A 21159-nucleotide genomic window follows, 5' to 3' on the forward strand; every position below is an offset into this window, starting at 1 on the left:
CATGAAAATAAAAATGTACCATTTATTTTGTTTAACATGTTCATTTTGTCCAGCCAAACCAAAAAAACTGAAGGGCGAATCTCACTAAACTGTATTTCCTACAAGTTGATTCAAGATAAATTTTAGAAGTCTTTAAAAAAAAAAATGACACTTGGAGACTCCAAAGAATGATTTCCCAGCCCTATTCAGAATGTTGAATCCCTGACAATTTTCAAGCCACAGCTGAAAACTCGTCTTTTGACTTCAATGTAGAAAAACAAACACAAAAAACCCTTTCTCTTTATTTATTCCTTCTTTTTCTAGCTTGTACTTATTTAAACAATGTCTAACACTATTACAAGCACTTCCTGTATCTTTCTGCCTCTTTAAGAAGAATAGCTTTATGTATCCCCCAATTGATAAAAGCGTATGCAAAATGACTAAATGTAAATGTAAAGATCCAAAATATATAAATTCATAAATATAATTAATAAAAAATAAAAAACTGAAAAACTTTTCAGGCTTCATGTGCATATAATAAAGTCAAGTTGCTACACCGAACAGGACCACATGGAGACGCCATGAAAAACCTCAGCCAGACTTTGGAGGAAAGGCGTTAACCCTCTGTAGGGCCTTAATGAATAACAAAACTTGTTTACTTTTACTTTGTACCTGGGTGGTTGACTTATAAGCCTGAAAAAAGTTAATTTTTCTTTTTTTTTTTTTACTTCAAATATTAGGCTTAAAAATATAAAGTTGTGTTGTACTGACTCTTGAATTTCCAAAATATGTGGTCTTTTAGATTTTGTATTGGAAATTGGATTTATTCACCAATTTGTTGCACTAAAATTGTCATGTGGTGTGACACAAAAGTTATTCTTCGCTTACTTCACCATAAATGTTTATCATTAATATCTGTTGTGCACATCCATTAGATGTTGTATTATTTTTCTAAATCTCCGATTAGCTTTTCCAGATATTTTAGATCAAATTTGGACAAAATCTTATAAATCTAACACAGTGCGTGGCTAGATTTATCACTAAATAAGTATTTTTGTCACAATTCTGATTGTCACAGCATTACTGCATTACACATTTTTACTGCATTAACCATTCGTTAACCATTTAAAACTTATAAAATTGTATTTATGAAACTCATAAATATGAGAAAATAAAACACCATCTCATGCCAAGAACCTTCAATAAGATCATTTTAAAATTAGAAGAGAGTGTGTGTTGGAACCACAATTTTAAACAGTGAAACTATTATCAGTTTACAATCAGTCAAATGTTTTAGTTCGTTGACATTTATAGTATTAGTAATAACAGAAACCTATGGGATAATAATGGATTCACATGGGACCTTTAAACATCTGTGGAAGCTGAAAAGCCGAAGGGCGAAAACATTTCAGACCATGTTAAACTTCAGCCAGTCAGTCTGAGAGAGCTTAGCAGACCTGTGAAGAGGTTCTGGCTAAGATATTGTGCAAACGATTTGACACACTGGATGCCTTGAGTTGTCCTATTCATTTCTTATCTTTATACCTGTTAATGAAAATATATAAAAGATTAAAATGCCTAATTCTGTTACTTAAACTGTAAATCTATCAATTACTTATATTTGCTGAGTTAAATTGTATTAGTAAGGTCACCCATATGACAATTTTGATGTTTAGATAAAAAATTGAAGTAGAAAAACTAAAGCTGTGGTAAGCTGTAATAATATCTTGTCAGAGGAACAACATAAAGATGTATATTTTTAACAAATACACATTTTTATCAGTATATGACACCATGGACAGGTAGAATTGTACGTTATCCACCCACCTGCAGAATGGCACAATATTACTATTAATGCATGTACATAATAATTGTACATGATGAAATTCGTAAAAAATGAAGAGTAATCAATTAAAAATACTTTCATTTATTGACAGCCATGAAAAAAAATTAAGAAAAATTATAATAAAAAAATATACACTACCGTTCAAAAGTTTATTGTTGGAAATATTACTTTATGTTTTTGAAAGAAGAATTTGATCAAAAATAGAAGTAAAATGTGGCATTATGAACTATTACACTTTATTATAAATATTAATTTATCAAATAAATATATATAAAAAATAATAATGTCTATTATGTTAAAGCTGAAATTTCAGCATCATTACCCCACACTTCAGTGTCATACAATCCTATAGAAATGATTAAAATATGCAGATTTTCTGCTCAAGAAACATTCTTATTATCATTAGTGTTGACAACAGTTGTGCTGCTTCATATTTTTGTGGAAACTGATACTTTTTTTCAGGATCTTTTGAATAGAGCTTTTAAAAGTGCAGCATGTATTTGAGATTAATAATAATAATAATATTTGTACAAAAAAAAAACACTGCCGTCCTCAAACTATTTAACAGTTGAACAGTAGAATATATTGACTATTTTAATAATACAGAACATTGACCATTGATCTTCTGGTTCTTCTGCTCCTTCCACCATGCCAAGTTTCATAAGCCTTTTTCAGACTGTCAGTCCAAATCCAATCTTCCTATGCATATCTGATAGGAATATGCACCCATGGTGCTGGTGTCTACAGGTGTCTAGTGTGCTTTGTCTGCTCCATTGTTTCCTTCTTTTAAAGACTGTTATTATTGTGGGGTGCGGAGATTTACCTTATATCTTCTGGAAGACATCGAATGCCTCTCTTGTGATCAGTAGTATATCTCCAGCATGTGTGCTCAGATCAGGGTTGCTAGGTTTTCACAACAAATCCTGCCCAGTTGCTTCTCAAAACTACTCCGAAACTAGCCCAATCGTATTTCCAGGGGGTTCCCCGATAAATAGGTTTTTTTTGGCAGGGTTCCCTTGGTAAAAGTCACATTTTAGGGGCTAAATATCACGCTATTGGGATTGGGGTAGATTCAACCTGCGGACATGAAAAACAACCACAGACTTGGCAACACTGGTTCAGGTGGAGCAGCATTCACTACACAGAGCCGTGGTTCACTGACAATCTACACAACATCACTTTCAAAATCAGCAATGAATCGCCTGTGATTTTGAAATCGATTTTGTGTAGATTGTCAGTGAACTACAACCAGTGTTGCCAAGTCTGTGGTTGTTTTTCATGAAAGCGGGTCGAAGCCACCCCTAAAAACAGCTAGTGACTCTGGTGAGATAGAATTTGCAAGATAATGTACATATAAAAAAATAATAAATTTGACTGTTACTTATTGAGCTTACCAATGCTCAGGTCTTTTATTGGGTGCGTTAACACTTGTCATGTTTGGTTAGAATAAAATGAACTCTGGTGCGATTGTTCTGTTAGTGCGGTTCGTTTGAGTAAGTGTGAAAACTGCCATCCAAACCCTGATGGATACCAAACAAGCAGACCGAGACCCATCTTTTTAATGATCTTGCTCTGCTTGTTTGGTGTGCATCAGGGTTTGGATGGCAGTGTTCGGTATCAAAAATGCCAGTGTGACTGCTAAGCGGATCAGGACTAAATGTATAATTTTCCTTTTTGGTCCGGACCAAATGAACCAAATGAACCGAACTACAAGTGTGAACACACCTATAATTAGGGTTGGGTATCATTTGAATTTGATCAATTCCAATTCTGCGTATCGAATCCTATTCTTTTAGATTCCCAGTTATGATTCAAATTAGTGCTGGGCGGTATACCTGTTCATACCGAAAACCGTTGTATATTTTCGTTTATGATATTAATTTTAAATATACCGCCATACCGGTGTATTTAATAACTCAACGTCCAGAACGAACATTATGCTGTGCCGCGGTCGCGCGACACTGTTTCAGACAGACCCTTTACAATGTTGCACTTCTAAGCAGCGACTGCGAGGCGTGGTGAGGGTAAACACAGTAGTGCTCTGGTGTTACGTTATAACGCCTGTTTCACACATAGTTCGTCTGCAGTGCGTATTAACAGATTCCAGCTGCACGAGGTTGTGGTCCGTCAGTGCGTTCCAGGAGCGGTGCGTCTGCAGCAGTGCAGCGATTGTTAACGTACGGAGTCGGGAAAAATGAACATGGATTGACATGGAAATGCAGTCATTTCACAATAAATGTATACTAATCTGTGTTTCACATGCAACACGTGGGTTTTGGCTAGGTTTAAAACAAGAAAAAGAGCACTTTTAGATAAACAAAGAAAACAATATATATATATTCACTTTTATGGAGGCAGAAAAACTAAGTTCATTAAGACCCGTGGGATTGTTTGTGATAAAGATTTAAATGCACGAGACTGTTTTCTGTCTGTGGTGTTTTAATTTTAAATATTTTAACAAGAAAAGTAGGATAATTGTGTTTAAATGTTTTGCCGCTTGCTTGAGCAGCTTATTATACAAACCTAGAAGTAAAATGAATAAATATGCATGAATAATGCGTTGTTTATATTTATTGAGTTTAAACTAATGTCTATATGAAAGATTGTTACTGTTCTGTGATAAAAGACTTACAATGCTGGAAAAACAAAAAAACAAAACTATATATATATATATATATATATATATATATATATATATATATATATTAGGGGTGTAACGGTTCACAAAATTCACGGTTCGGTTCGATACAATACTCTGATGTCACGGTTCGGTTCGGTACGTTTTAAATACAGCAAAATGTAAAAACATCTCAACTTTTCAGAATGCTGCAAGCACACCGCAGGTCATGTGACAAGAACTAACCAATCAGCTTCATTCTTTCCCGTAACAACGTTGAAAGCTCAGCCAAGATGAAGGAACAGCTGATCATAGTTGTATATGGATTGCAATTTTGAAATAGATTTAGTAACAGAGCTACTGTAAGCGATTTTTAGAGCTGCAAATCCATTTATCCTTTGCTGAAATTTCCGCGTCTTCGTGGAGAGAGCACGTCATTGTTGCTTAGCAAAGACAGATGCCTCAGGAGCGCTTCTGACCGAGCGCTTTGGAAAGGAGGAGAAAGCGGCGCGCCTAGCATTTTCCACGCGTTTTTAGGCGTGATATGTGAACGGCCCCTAAGGCGCTCGCTCACTCAGTATGCAATGAAGGCTCGTTGCAAAATGGCCAATGCGTTTAACAGACCAGAAATAGAAGATCCTCCAATAACCAACAGGTCTGGTGTTTGGGTGCTCTTTGGATTCCCTGTAAGCTATAATGGTGATGACAGAATGAATGGTAAATAGTAAGATCTCATATTCGCGGCTATAACGTAAATGTAATCTTTTGCCCTGTTTGAATCAGTTGGAAATGTCTGTCTAAATGCTGCGGGGATAGTTTGTTGCGTGTATGTTTCTCCTCTTTCTCCTCTTTTTCGTCTTTCCATTTTTGCCATTTTGCAACGAGCCTTCAGCGCGTACTGAGTGAGCGAGCGCCTGACTGTCTGAGTAGCCTAACATAAACATATAACTATAAGTTGGTGTTTTTATCTTCTTCGGGGGTGTCAGGGGCATTGCCTGTTACGTCGTTTGGGTTATTGGGCTACCTTGTTGAACGCATATCATTATATTTCTCTTTATTTTTTATTTAATTAATTAGTCCAACAAATCGTTCGGTACATAATGCATACCGCGTACCGAACCAAAAGCCTTGTACCGAACGGTTCAATACGAATACGCGTATCGTTGCACCCTTAGTATATATATATATATATATATATATATATATATATATATATATATATATATATATATATATATACATGATATGAAATCAAAACAATTAACAAATGTTGTGTTTGTGGACTTAACGATGCGGATCAGTAGCGGACTGCAAACACGTCCTGTGAGAAAGCACAATGAGTCCGTGCTGCGGACTGCATATGCACTGCAGGCAGATTATGTGTGAAACAGGAGTTACAGCCAAAAAGAGGAGCCGGGTCTGTTGTTTGGAGGTTTTTTGGTTTCCAAAAATCCGACGTCAACCAAACATCCATTTTATGCAAGTGCTGTCGGGCTAAAATTGTCGCCAAAGGCGGCAACACGAGCGATTTGCTCCAGCACCTTAGCCGCAAGCATGTCTTGGAATATCAACCAGCAGAAAATGCATTGAACACCTGATTATGCATGAAAAAAAAAAACGTGATATAAATTTTTGGTCAAACTGCCCAGCACTAATTCAAATGTAACTAAACAATGATATCAAACATTTATCCAGTGTGTTTATTTTTTATTTTTTTGCAAACCATTTATTGGAGCTGAATACCATGAACAAAAATCAACAGGCTACATAAAATCAATCAATCAATCAATCACCTTTATTTATATAGTGTTTTAAACAAAATACATTGCGCCAAAGCACTGAACAACATTCATTTGGAAAACAGTGTCTCAATAATGCAAAATGATAGTTAAAGGCAGTTCATCATTGAATTCAGTTATGTCATCTCTGTTCAGTTGAAATAGTGTCTGTTTTAATTTGCAATCAAGTCAACGATATCGCTGTAGATGAAGTGACCCCAACTAAGCAAGCCAGAGGCAACAGCGGCAAGGAACCGAAACTCCATCGGTGACGGAATGGAGAAAAAAACCTTGGGAGAAACCAGGCTCAGTTGGGGGGCCAGTTCTCCTCTGACCAGACGAAACCAGTAGTTCAATTCCAGGCTGCAGCAAAGTCAGATTGTGCAGAAGAATCATCTGTTTCCTGTGGTCTTGTCCTGGTGCTCCTCTGAGACAAGGTCTTTACAGGGGATCTGTATCTGGGGCTCTAGTTGTCCTGGTCTCCGCTGTCTTTCAGGGCAGTAGAGGTCCTTTCTAGGTGCTGATCCACCATCTGGTCTGGATACGTACTGGATCCGGGTGACTGCAGTGACCCTCTGATCTGGACACAGACTGGATCTGGTGGCCACGGTGACCTCGGAACAAGAGAGAAACAGACAAATATTAGCGTAGATGCCATTCTTCTAATGATGTAGAAAGTACAGTGTTATGTGAAGTGTTTCCGGTTCCAGTTTACCTAATTAATGCAGCCTAAAAATCCTTTAACGGATTTGGATATTAAAAGCATATTAGTATGTTATGTGTATGCCAGGTTAAAGAGATGGGTCTTTAATCTAGATTTAAACTGCAAGAGTGTGTCTGCCTCCCGAACAATGTTAGGTAGGTTATTCCAGAGTTTAGGCGCCAAATAGGAAAAGGATCTGCCGCCCGCAGTTGATTTTGATATTCTAGGTATTATCAAATTGCCTGAGTTTTGAGAACGTAGCGGACGTAGAGGAGTATAATGTAAAAGGAGCTCATTCAAATACTGAGGTGCTAAACCATTCAGGGCTTTATAAGTAATAAGCAATATTTTAAAATCTATACGATGTTTGATAGGGAGCCAGTGCAGTGTGGACAGGACCGGGCTAATATGGTCATACTTCCTGGTTCTAGTAAGAACTCTTGCTGCTGCATTTTGGACTAGGTGTAGTTTGTTTACCAAGCGTGCAGAACAACCACCCAATAAAGCATTACAGTAGTCTAACCTTGAAGTCATAAATGCATGGATTAACATTTCTGCATTTGACATTGAGAGCATAGGCCGTAATTTAGATATATTTTTGAGATGGAAAAATGCAGTTTTACAAATGCTAGAAACGTGGCTTTCTAAGGAAAGATTGCGATCAAGTAGCACACCTAGGTTCCTAACTGATGACGAAGAATTGACAGAGCAACCATCAACATAAACATAAACAGCAGATAAATACTATAAGTAAATACTATAAGTATTTATCTGCTTATACAATACAATACAATACTTATACAATACAATTTTTTTTTAAACCCTGTAAAAATAAAACTGCCTCTTTTAAATGGTAATAACAAAATCTAGAATAAAACTGCAAATGTGAAAAATGGAAACTATTAATTTTTTTATTGCCCTATGATATGCCAACAAGTATGTATTTCTGCATACATCTTACAGATTTTTGGCTAAAAACACAAGCCTACTATACCATTCAAAAGCTTGATGTAAATAATATAAATGTAACAAATGTAACTGTAACACATGTAACAAACAATGCTGTTCTTTCAATGTATCCCCCCTAAAAAAACTGGAACAATATTCTCAGCTCTTTTCAACATTATTATTATTAATAATAATAATGATAATAATAACAATAAATGTTTTTTGTAGAAAATAAGATTGTTAAAAGGATTTCTGTAGGATTGTGTGACTGGAGGAATGAAGCAAAAAAATTGTTTGAAAGTCAGCTTTGATTGTTCCTGATAAACTGTTTAACTGCTCTCCCAAGTGGATATTAAATTATGTTGTGGTATAATTAAATATATTCTTAATAAACTACAAACATAAAATTATATTGATTTATTTTGTCCTCACATTCTTTCTTGTAACTCCTCACTCACAGTGACACAGCTGAATGAGAGGCTCATTATGCAGCTCATTATGGAGGTCTTTGTCTTCTCAGGTGTAAATCACAATGATATTCATGATAGTTGACGCCTACTCGCATATGACTTTTACCAACAAAAAGTGTCTTAAAATCAATATATTGTTTTCTGTAAGTGAGTAAATAGATGATTTTCACATAATTTAGAAAGAAAAATTATTGGCTACAAGCTCCAGTTCTCAAAAGTCCAGGGAACCATTGTTCTTTATGTCTTTTTTTGCCTTATTCAAGTGTTTTAACATTTTTAGTTTTTCACTAACCATGCATAACATTTTTTTTTCTCAAAAACACAATCATGTACATTCATGCATTTCACATATTATTATAGTCAAGATTGTGCTGATTACAGTGAGATTAGACTTTAGCCATTTAGATGTATAAGAAACTGAAAGAAAACACAAATGTCAGGGTATGACAAAACTTCTCCAGGCCCCAAAAATACCCTTAGACTCCTGAGGGTTAAAGCAGTTACCAGGGCTGTGTATTGCCAAGAATCTGGCGATACGGTACATATCACGGTATAGATGTTGCAATACGATATGTTGCGATACTGTAAGCAAGGCGATATATTGGGATATTTCTTATTTTATGAATTGTACATATTGTAAGGGAAGCTGTCATTAAGAACACCACCAAATGCAAACTTCAGCAATAAATAAATAAATGAAAATTTATTTAACCAGAACACAGTGGGGGATCTACCTTTGCAAATAATCAGTCCCTGTAAAATGTAACATTATTGAACCACTTTTTGTGGAGTATGAGTAAAAGGGAAAAAATTAAGTGCTTGCAGGATCCTTTAGTTAAATGTATAATATGTATAAATTTATTTTATAAAAATACCATATATATTTTTACACCCTGCTTTAAAGGTTCATAGTTCAAGTTTACAATTGTCACATACAATGTCATACAATTTTGATCTAAACAAATGAATTACATCTGCTTAATATCAATGAAAAATTAAGTGCTAACAGGATTCCTAAAGGAAACAAAACAATTGTAAAACAATAAAATAAATAGAGATGTTGAACCTTTCCACTTGGATTTCTTTTTACATAAAACACATCAAATATACATTTGCATATGTAATATAACATGTATTTCCATCACATGTTTGGTCTTAAATTTCAAATAAGGTGGTATTAAAAAGGTCTTAAAAATTCTTAAATTGAACTTGTTTACGTATATCTGTAGATAAACACTAGGGTGTCCCCGACTAAGGATTTTCATAGTCGGAATTTTCGAATCTTGCCAATATTCGACTAATAGTCGAATCATATGTTTGGGGGCGGGGAAAAGTACATTAATGGATTAAGTCAGACATTTCGACTGTTAACACAGAGGGTAAATATGTAACAAACACTTTGCAGATTTAAATGGGGTAAATAATGTTTTATTTTTTGATTAACAGATAGCTAACAATTAATGTTGATGAAACCATAACATTTTTCTTTTTTTTTTTTTACAATAGTGCTCTCATTATAACGTTTGCCTAAAACATTAGCATGTTCTGCATTTCTGCTTTGAGCTCCACGCGCTGAAGATGACCAGTAGAGTGATGCCTTTGATAGCAAGTGTTTTATCAGTGGAATTCAACTCATAATTTCATAAAGAATACGCTTTGTTATTTATACAACATAACGTTAATATTAAGACTTATAAGCTATTTTTAAAAAGGGCCCGAATCCACATGAACATATCTGCGGGGCTTTGAATGCAAACTCTTTTTGGATTTCCATGTTTTGTGGACGAGTTCTTCACGAAACAATGTGCAGCATTTTAAAATAAGGTCTTCTCATTATAATAGTATGTATATACCAGTCCCAGTCATAGTTATTAATATTCTGCATTGTAGTTTGACCTGCTCACGCTGTGCGCTGAAGAGATATTGGTTGCACTTTATTTTACAGTACGTGTACTAACATGTACTTATAGTGTACTTACAGTGTATTTATCTAAGAAAGTTCTGGTAGTACAAGGTAACTACATGGGGTAGGGTTAGGTTTAGGGGTAGGTTCAGGGTTAGTACCTGGTTATTACATAGTTATTGTAATTACTATAATAAGTACATAGTATGTACACGAGGAACAGGACTGTAAAATAAAGCGCTACCGAGATATCACCATAGTACTACAATGAAGCGCTTGACTCAAAACCAAATGCATCTTATATCAGGTAAATAATATATCCACGATGTATATATATACTGGCTGAAATGTTTTGAAATCACTTGTACCTTACCTGTTCGGAAAAATCCAGTCTCTGTCTGTGTCAGTTTGAGTCTTGGTAAAGTTTTATATCCGCCAAGATGCTCCTCTGTCGGTCACGGATTATGGAAAGTGAAGCATAAATCTATAGGGGTGGATTTATTCACGCACTTTAAAATATTAATTTGAAGCTTCTTCCTTTTCAGATTCTTACAGCTTTATCATAATAGGCTGTATATTAACTTATTGGGAGAAGACCGGTAGTTCTATGTGAAATCAGACATTTGAGCTCCCCCATATAGTTAAATAGCATAATCAATAACACCCCGCAAATATTCGACTGTTAGATTGGTAGTCGAATCAGGCTCCTCGAATCAAAGCATTGATTCGTCAACTATTTGGGGTCACCCCTAAAAGACACCATGTTGCAATCATCTACTAAGTTTATGTAGTATGTAACATACTAGTTTCTCAAGACACATGCTAGATTGCGTTAAATGTAGATCTGTTAGCTATATTAATATTATTTTGACATGCTGCGCTATCATTGTTGTTGAATTGTCAGCAAATTTCATGCAATTGTTTTTTCGTTTATGTATAGAAATGTTTAATATCTGTAGCAATTTCACTAAAGTATTGTAATATTCTTTATATCTAATTTTCACAATATCTATCTGTTTCAGACCACATACACACCAACAGCCTTATACCTTGTGCAGCCCAATTGCTCACATTTTTTTGATGCAACTCTCCGAGCCCTTACTCACTTACCGTAGTCACCAGTTTTCATAGACTATCCGAACAATCCAGAGGTTCTTCTCTACAAAGGGTGTTGCTGGGGCTTTGAAGAAGGACAAGACCGCTGAAGTGAAAATAGACGATGGCAAAGTGCAAAACGGATTGCATCGAAAGGCCTCTGGCTCTGGCTTTGGCAAAACTTGGTTGTGTTGTTGGTAGATATCCAAGTGTGTTTATTTTATTAGCTATATGTGTAGCTGCTGTCCTTGGAGCTGGTTTCATGTTTCTTGAGGAGATGAAGGCAAATGATATTGAAGACCAGTTCACGCCTGTCAATGGACCTGCCAAGATGGAGAGGGCGATTGTGGTGGAAAATTTCCCCCAGTCTGAAGAGTTTTCTCAGCTACGGCTCGTGTCTGAAGGCACTTATGCCTCTTTGATCATCACAGACTTGCATGGAAAAAATATATTTACTGAAGCAGCTTTTAAAGACATTATTGAGTTGGACAGACAAGTGAAAAGTTTAGATATAGGGAACACTTTTGAGAACCTCTGTGCCAAAACCAAGGGAAGGTGCATATCAAATGCAATTTTAGACATTTTAAATTACAAGGCTACTAAAGTAGTTTCTTCAGTTATAACATATCCTATGAATAATGGCATATTTTTGGGAGCAAGTATTGGTGGTGTAGAGCTAAAGCCAAATAGCTCAGAGATAACCAGTGCAAAAGCGGTCAGGCTTTTTTATTTTCTAGATGAGCAGAAGACAAATGAAACCTCTGTCTGGCTTAATGGCTTTCTAAAACTCCTCTCTAACAACACAGAACAGAAAATGGTAAGTAGAATAAATTATTCTTATTATATCTACACATAGATTTGGATAAAAGTGTCTGCTAAATGTAATGTAAATATACACCTAATGACCATTGTTTGTGTAAAAACACCTCATTACTTTAATTATCTCCCACAAGTCGAGCACCAACATAATTAGGACAGCAATTCAAATGTGCCGAGTTAATGAACTGTGTGTGTGTGTGTGTGTGTGTGTGTGTATATATATATATATATATATATATATATTTTTTTTTTTTTTTTTTTTTTATTTATTTATTTTTTTTAATATTTTTTGCTTTTCATGTCTTGTAATTTTTTAAGAATATGTTCTGCATTGTGATTCAACATAAAAAAAAAAAAACAAAGCAAAAAACCACTTACGTATACATTCAGAACGCAATTATATGGATCATCGTTTTGCTGTTCTTTTTTTCCACAGGTCCATGTGTCTTACTTTACATCAGTATCAAGACAAAATGAGTTGGAGACCAATTCCAAATCTGTCATCCCCCTCTTCTCTTTTACATATTTCCTGTCCATTACAATTTCGGTTATGTCTTGTATGAGGTATAAAGAATTAAAAATAATCAAATAAGCACTATTAATTCTACCACTTGTTATGTAATTTATCCCTTGTGTCCATTAACAGGTTAGACTGTGTCAGGACAAAGGTGTGGGTGGCAACATTCGGTGTCATCTCCGCTGGTTTGGCGGTATTGGCCAGCTTTGGACTGCTGCTGTTCTGTGGGATGCCGTTTGCCATGACCGTGGCCTCAGCCCCCTTTCTGATTCTTGGTAAGGCCTGGGACACACTAGATGATTTTCAAATCTTAACTCTTTTAAATCACAATCATAGACCACAGACATGAAGACAGTTTCATCCAGATTTAAGCCTTATAATCCTCTGAATGTGCACACTAGACAATTCAACCAGACCACGAGACCACACACTTGTTGATTGTAGGAACGGTTTCACAGTGACATAAGATCTCACGGAAACTCAAGTTTTATATTTACAGTTTGAGTTTGGGGATGCTCCATCTCGTTTGGGAGCAGATAAAAAAAAATCGGAACGACCCAACACAATATAGGATTTATTGAACAAAAATTGGTTTGCGACAAGCCTTGAATCGGGACACTCCCCCCAATCATTCAAGAGTGTAAATCGGCCTTAAAATCTTCAATTGTGTGGCTAGCCTATGTGTCATTCTTTTCTTTCACCTAAAAGGCATCCCACAGCTGATGTTCCTAGGCTCACAGTCTTTGCTTTCCTACAGGTGTTGGTGTTGATGATATGTTCATTATGATCTCCAGCTGGCAGAAGACTGAAGTTGATAAAGACGTTGAGGTTCGCTTAGCAGAAACATATAAGGAGGCCGCTGTGTCCATCACAATCACCACACTGACTGATGTGCTGGCTTTCTACATCGGTCTCCTCACTCCGTTCCGCTCGGTTCAGTCTTTCTGTATGTACACCAGCACAGCTCTTCTGTTCTGCTACATCTTCAACATCACCTTCTTTGGCGCGTGTCTTGCACTGAACGGAAAACGAGAGAAAGGCAACAGACACTGGCTGACCTGCATGAAAGTCCCAGAAGCCATTGGTGATGATAATGTTTGTTGTGCTGGTGGGGCGTATGATAAAGTCACACATAAGGAATTTGAAATGCCAGTGGATTCATTCTTTAAAAAGTATTATGGACCTTTTCTGACAAGAGTGTGGGTTAAGATGCTCGTGTGTCTGATCTATGCTGGCTATTTGGCAGTCAGTATCTATGGATGCTTCCATATACAGGAAGGTCTAGATCTGAAACATTTAGCGGCAGACGGTTCATATGTTGGTGATTACTATGACAATGATGATGAATTCTTCTTTAATTTTGGTCCTAATGTCATGTTAGTTATAAAGGATGAACATTTTCAGTACTGGAACCCAACTGCTCGTAAAAGTCTTGACTTGTGTTTCGAAAATTTTCAAAATCTGACAATGGCAGATTCAGATATTCCACCTATTTCTTGGCTGAGTGCATACATGCAGTTTGGACTGCATGCTGGTTTCAATTTAGACAATGAAACACAGTTCAAAAGTCATTTAAGTGCAGTTCTTAAACGGTATGGTTTTAGCCAAGATGTTAATTTCACTAACAATCAAATTCATGCATCACGTGTGTTCATTCAAACGGTGAACATCAGCACAGCGATCGATGAGAAGAACATGCTGAATGCGTTTAGAGAAACTGCAGTCGAATGTGGGAAGTTGCAGCCACCAGTTGATCTGATTGTGTACCACCCTGCGTTCATCTATTTCGACCAATATGCCGTCATCATCAGTAATACAATCCAAAATATAGTAGTTGCTACATGTGCGATGTTAGTTATTTCACTCCTGCTGATCCCAAACCCTCTTTGCTCTCTTTGGGTGACCTTTTCTATCGCATCTGTCATCATGGGTGTGGCCGGTTTCATGGCATTATGGGATGTTAGTTTAGACTCTGTGTCTATGATTAACCTTGTTCTCTGTATCGGGTTTTCTGTGGACTTCTCTGCTCACATATCTTATGCTTTTGTATCAAGTGAAAAATCCTCCACAAATGAGAAAGTTACGGATGCCGTTAATAAATTGGGCTATCCGATCATTCAGGGTGCCGTGTCCACTATCGCAGGTGTGGTGGTGCTCGCGGCTGCCAAGAGCTACATCTTTAGGACATTCTTTAAAATCATGTTCTTAGTCATTCTGTTTGGGGCCGTCCATGGCATCGTATTCATACCCGTGTTCCTCACCTTCCTCGGCACTTGTTGTAAAAGTGATGAAAGAAAACAAAATCTAACAGAATACACTGAGGTGACTGTCTGTACTAACTCTAAGCTGGTGAGTCAGGATCAATGTCCTGATTCTGAATATGAACTAAAGTAACATTTCTGAAATTTTTGTCTGTAAAATGTATTTATCAGTTATTGTATTAATCAGTTCCTGTATATACTCTTGTGCTCCAGTTTCAATTTAATTGCAACATAAATGTAACTGAACTGTTACAGGTACTGAGAAAAAAACATGTAATTAAATTACAGTTACTTAGGAAAATTATTACAAAAGTATTTTATATCCAAAGTTTGGTCATGAAACTGATGGCACAGTCCAATAGGTCAAACTCAATCTGACATAATGACGTCATTATCACACGGTGCCACCGATTGGTTCTTTTTTTGTAAAGGCAGCCAATGAGCTCGCTGCTCAAAATTCAAATACTTTGCTATAGCAGTTGCAGCATTCTTCAGAAAGCATCTGAAATCAACATACAAGATAATTGAATGCTCTGTTAATCTATATCGCTGTGCATATCGTATAGTCTGCCTAATTAATTTCAAAATGAGCAACCACAACAAGTTTAAACAACGTGTCGTGTACACTGGAGTGAAATGTTAAGCATATTATCAGTAGCTTTTACAAAAGTGTTTCTGTTCTCTCTGAGGACACAGAATAGGTTTAAAGGGCACCTATTACGCAAAATCCACTTTTACATGGTGTTTGGACATAAATATGTGTGAACACAACCACACTACAATGATTAAAATCCACCCACTCCTTATTTTTTAAAGGGGTCATTGCATGTCCATTTTCCACAAATTGATACGATTCTTTAGGGTCGTGATGAAAAGTAAAATTTTCCAATGGTAGTATAAAACAATGCCCTTTTACCTTGTCAAAACCAGCTATATCTACAGAGACCCATTTAAATGCTAACGAGCTCTGCTAACCCCAACCCTCTCTTCCCTGTGGTGAGAAATGCTCTGAAACTTCAGCCACATTGATTGCAGAACTTGTTAACTAGCACATTATTAGGAAATGCATTTTAAATAACATATACGCAATTGTCCTGTATTTTCCTTTTCTGAAGTTGGCAATCCTACATGTTATGATAAATGATCTGTGGAGTATTATGAGCTGAAACTTCACTGACACATTCTGGGGACACCCATCTTGTACAAAGGGTAATAATAGGTGCCCTTTAAATGTAATAACCATTCATGTTTGTATGCCTTTCAACCGGGTTTCACCATATTTGGTGGCGTAATCTCAATGTTCACATTCATTTATTTCTAAGGTTAATGTTTTCATCAGCTGTGATAAGTGTGCGGTTGATTCAGCTGCACGTAGCGCAAGAAGAATGCTCTCTTATCACTCCTAATAGCTTACTTTACAAATAGAGCATAATGTTATATCAGTGATCGTTATCAAATAACTTAATTTGTTCATTAACATTAAACAGTGCGCGTTTAATTGAAGTTAAGCCGGTCGGAGTGGTAGCTCAGGGACACATACAACAATCTCAAAAAGAAAAAGAAAACTGGCTAAAGTCTGATTTTTGTGGTGGCTGTGCTTTAAAATTAAATTATTACAATCTTAACTTAAGTGATGAAGGATTTTGAATGTCTGACAGTAATCAGTGTTGAGTACTGCTACACGGTATATAACAACAACAATTTGTTTTTGAGTATCAATTTCGCAAGGCATTGTGAGTATTACAAAAAAATGGACACTATAATGTAATTAGGAAAGTAATCAAATGTAATCAGTAACATTAAAAAAGTTATTGAAATAATTACACTACTTATTTTAAATAGGGTAACTCGTAATCTTTAACCGGTTTCATTTCCAAAGTAACCCTCCTAATACTGTCTGTAATCCAGTTACATTCAAGTACATTGATTAGTTAAAGAGTAATCCATCTATTCTGTGCCTTAATGCAATATAATACAATATATACTTTTCTGTTTTTCTTTTAACAGTGTTACATTTTTTATGAAATTCCTGTGTACTATCATGCAGCCTATATTTGCACTATGTGTGCTTTTTGCACCGGAAGCTCCTGTTGCTAAGTCAAATTCCTTGTGTGTCTAAAAACTTGGCAATAAAGCTCTATCTGACATTTGACTTCTGTCTTAAATTAAACCCTAAACAGGCTTAGGACTTAAGATCCTATCTGAAACACTAAACAGATTATATATGGTCACAGGACAATAGCCAAACTGCTAGCTGTGCAGGTCAGGGGTGTCCAAAATTGGTCCTGGATGGCCAACTTTGCTCCAACTTGTCTCAACACACCTGCCTGGAAGTCTCTAGTTTGCCTTGTAAGACCTTGATTGGTATAGGTGTGTTTCTGTGGGGGTTTGGAGGTAAAGTCTCTATCACTAGTCCTCCAGGAGAAGACCATTCACAAAGTTGTACATAAAATAATGTACATACTCAGGCATTAAGGGTCTATGTCAGTAAGATCTTGTATCATTTTGCTGTGGACAAGGAAGTGCAATTGAGGCGAGGATCTATGTGGAAGCAGATTATTAAGAATTTAAAGCAAAATATAACAAACACAACCATAACCAAGCAACACATATTAACTCTGAACATTAGAAAACAAGATTCTACAAAGTAAAGTAAAAGGAAGTAAATACATTGGGCATGCATTGTGGCATGAAACTGTCCGCTGATTGTCAACATGATTGAGATTCATATGCTGATTGATACTTGAACTATACAGTAGATCAAAGCACTTTGTGCTCAGCGTGTTTTTAAAACCTGCTGGGTCTCAAGCTGTTGTAGTGTCAGGATTACTGTAACTGATAAAGTTAATAACCCAGATAGCAGACCAACACTAAATCAACTTTGCTTTATATACAGCAGGATCATCTGCCAGTAAATCATATCCGTTTTTACATTTTTCAATCAGAGACCACGTAGGGCAGAAATTAACATGGTTTTGAACCAAAAAGCCACTGACTCACAGTAAATACAACATCCTTCAATTTTCATGTAAATGTATTTATATATGCCCCTACACCATTTAAACAGGTAATAACATTACATTGTCTGCTTAACCCCCAGGGCATCCAAGATGTAGTTGACTTTCAGTAGAACACAAATTATGATTTTTTTTTTTAACTTCAGAACGTTGTAGTCTCTCAGTACCACAATGCTTGGCAATGGTAACAGAATCTATGAGAGTAAAAAAAAAACAAAAGTTTAAATGTAGGAGAAAAATTGTTATGATTGTTTACCAAACAGAATTAACAAAGAACAAGTTTTAAAATGTAAATGTTTAAACTGTTTACAGGTGACATATTTACAAGTTCATTGTTACGTTTGCATTGACATTCATACATGCAAAAATATACATTCAAACAGACATGCATGCACATTATGCACACAATCGCACACACAAACATGAATGCACATATACACACACATGCATGTACATTTGCACAGAATAATGCACACACAATCATGCAAATCCAAACACATGCACATTTGCATGCAAACATGCATGCAAGCACACATGCATTCACATATACATGCACATGTACACACACACACACACATGTGCACATTTTCACACAAACGCATGCCTGCACATATTCACACAATCACACACACTAACTCAACCATACACATAAATGCAGACAGATTTTTGTTTCTAGGACAGGCACCCTGATGCCAGATTTGGTACTTGAGTAGGCACAGTTTTGTTTAAAGAATACTTGTATGAAAAATTATTTTGTGCTGCACTAAACTGCATTGTAACCTTTTGTTTCTTTTTGTTTTGTTTAAAAACTTAAGATTTAAGATTCAGAAATATTTCGTATGTCATTTCCATATGTCTTAATGTTACTGCATTACACTGCACTGTCACTTTTTTGTTCCTTGTTTTGTATGGAAGATTTTTTATTTAAGATTCTGGAATATTTTGAATGTCATTAAATGTGTCTAAGTGTTAGATGTTGTGTGTTTCATATACGTTTCATCATGTTAAAAAAGTTGCCCTTCAAGAAGTGGAAAGTACTTGGCCATGTACTTGGAAAGTAGAAGTGGAAAGTACTTGGCCTACTCAGAGCCTCCCCCGCAGTGTTGCCAGTAGCAGTTTCCTGGAAGTGCATTTGCTGACATGGCAAAACTATTCTTCAGTTTTGGGTATGCTCTAAACCTGAATTAGTTAATTTAAAAAAAAATTGTGAGAATGTTGCCTTCAAACTTTGAAAAAGTGAAAAAAACATTTTTTTTAAATGAGATTAGTTTGTATTAACATATAACTTTATGCAAATATATATAATGGGGACTACATATTCCCATTGTAGTCATCCCTCAAAATATTTGGTTAAAATAACCCATACTCATTTGTTGACATAAAACGCTTCTTTTGAACACACACTCGTATCAGTGGGGATCATTGATGCTGCGGCGCCCAGGGAGCAGTTGGGGGGTTCAGTGCCTTGCTCAAGAGCACCTAAGTCATGGTATTGCCGGTCCGAGACTCAAACCCACAACCCTAGGGCTAGGAGTCAAACTCTCTAACCATTAGGCCACAACTTCCCCTTAAAGTTGTGGATTTTGTTGGTGTAAATCGAGTTAGATTTTCTTACACTCATGATTTCTTATATTGTGTTAACCAAATCAAGCTTTTACAGTGATCTAGCCACAATTTGTCTTGGGTATGGCAGTGACAAAATTGTTTTGAAATGTCTAACTGGAGCAAACTTTTGAGTTTAGGTGAGCTCTTTGAAAGAGTTCAGAACTACGCAGAATGTTCGCATCATGCGCACTGTCAGGCATTTTGCAGTTGAGACTCCTGAAGCTGGAAAAAAATTGTTGCATAAAATAAAACATAATGTAAACAATTTTAATGTGTCTTTCTGCATCTGTAAATATCCTGTCCACCTCTCAGTTAGCCAGCAGTTAACAGGGCCTGGTCTGAGAATGCTCTGCCTTCTTATGTGCCCCCTGCTGAACCATGGAGCCATGTAGGAGTCGCATCACGCATTCATCCGGCGTCCTCCCAAGTTCAGAGGCATACGGTTCACCTCTGTGCTGGACAAAGATGCTCCCATCTTGTGAGCAGAAATCGCTGTCCTGCTGGCGAAGGATGTGATAGAGCCGGTCCCTCCAGCCGATATGAAGTTGGGGATTTACAGCCCGTACTTCATTGTACCCAAGAAAGGCGGTGGGTTACGGCCAATCCTAGACCTGCGCATCCTGAACCGGGCCCTTCACAAGCTGACGTATCCTTCAATGCGTTCGTCCACGAGATTGGTTTGCAGCGGTCGACCTGAAGGACATGTACTTTCATGTCTCAATTCTCCCCGACACAGGCTGTTTCTCCGCTTTGCGTTCGAGGGGCGGGCATATCAGTACAAGGTCCCCCCCCTTTGGGCTGTCCCTGTCGCCTTATGTCTTCACCAAGGTCGTTGAGGCAGCCATTGTTCCCTTGAGGGAAAACACCAGAATGTTTCGGGCTGGTGTTGCTTCATATGAGACCGCTTTACCATTTGCTTCACGATCGAGTCCCGAGATGTGCATGGCAACACGGCACGCACCAGGTCTTTGTTACCCCGTCCTGCCGCCAAACCTTCAGCCCGTGCTCGAACCTTGCTTTTCTACGGGCAGGGGTTCCCCTAGTGCAAGTGTCTAGGCATGTTGTTGTTTCAACAGATGCCTCTGCCATCGGCTGGAGTGCCATGTGCAATGGGCATGCAGCGTCGGGCACCTGGATAGGGCCTCGCCTGCAGTGGCATATCAATTGCCTCCAGTTTCTGGCTGTGTGGCTTGCTCTGCGGCACTTCAGATTGAGGTTATGCAACAAGCACGTTCTGGTCTGTATGGACAATACTGCGACCGTTGCGTATATCAACCACCAAGGCAATCTGCGATCTCCTCGCATTTCACAATTCGCCCGCCATCTCCTCATTTGGAGTCAGAAGCATCTGAGGTCGCTTAGTGCTGTTCACATCCCAGGCGAGCTCAATCGTGCAGCCGACGAGCTCTCACGACAGCCCACCCTTCCGGGAGAATGGCGACTCCACCCCGAGACCGTCCAGCTGATCTGGAGACACTCCGGGGATGGTCAGGTAGACCTGTTCGCCTCCCCGGACACCTCCCACTGCCAGCTGTTCTACTCCCTGTCCAAGGGGACCCCTTTGCACGGATGCACTGGCACACAGCTAGCCTCTGGGTCGA

The 21159-nt window shown here is 37.3% G+C and overlaps 2 protein-coding genes across 4 annotated transcripts in view; both read left to right on the forward strand.

Annotated features, from left to right (window-relative positions):
* Nucleotides 1-17088, forward strand: part of LOC127951901 (patched domain-containing protein 3) — a 126378-nt gene extending 109290 nt beyond the window's left edge. The window contains exon 6 of the mRNA XM_052550036.1: nt 15150-17088. The gene's annotated coding sequence lies outside the window, so the exon portion shown is untranslated. The remainder of the gene's footprint in view (nt 1-15149) is intronic.
* LOC127951902 (patched domain-containing protein 3-like) overlaps nt 1-17088 on the forward strand; it is a 126378-nt gene extending 109290 nt beyond the window's left edge. For all 3 annotated transcript variants that reach the window (XM_052550037.1, XM_052550038.1, XM_052550039.1), the window contains exons 2-5: nt 11267-12156; nt 12595-12722; nt 12805-12950; nt 13433-17088. In XM_052550037.1, the coding sequence (XP_052405997.1) occupies nt 11464-12156; nt 12595-12722; nt 12805-12950; nt 13433-15069 (2604 nt within the window). In that variant the 5' untranslated portion in view covers nt 11267-11463 and the 3' untranslated portion in view covers nt 15070-17088. The remainder of the gene's footprint in view (nt 1-11266; nt 12157-12594; nt 12723-12804; nt 12951-13432) is intronic.
* Nucleotides 17089-21159: the final 4071 nt, after the last annotated feature.

This window comes from Carassius gibelio, chromosome B3 (assembly GCF_023724105.1).
Source record: "Carassius gibelio isolate Cgi1373 ecotype wild population from Czech Republic chromosome B3, carGib1.2-hapl.c, whole genome shotgun sequence".
Lineage (NCBI taxonomy): Eukaryota > Metazoa > Chordata > Actinopteri > Cypriniformes > Cyprinidae > Carassius > Carassius gibelio.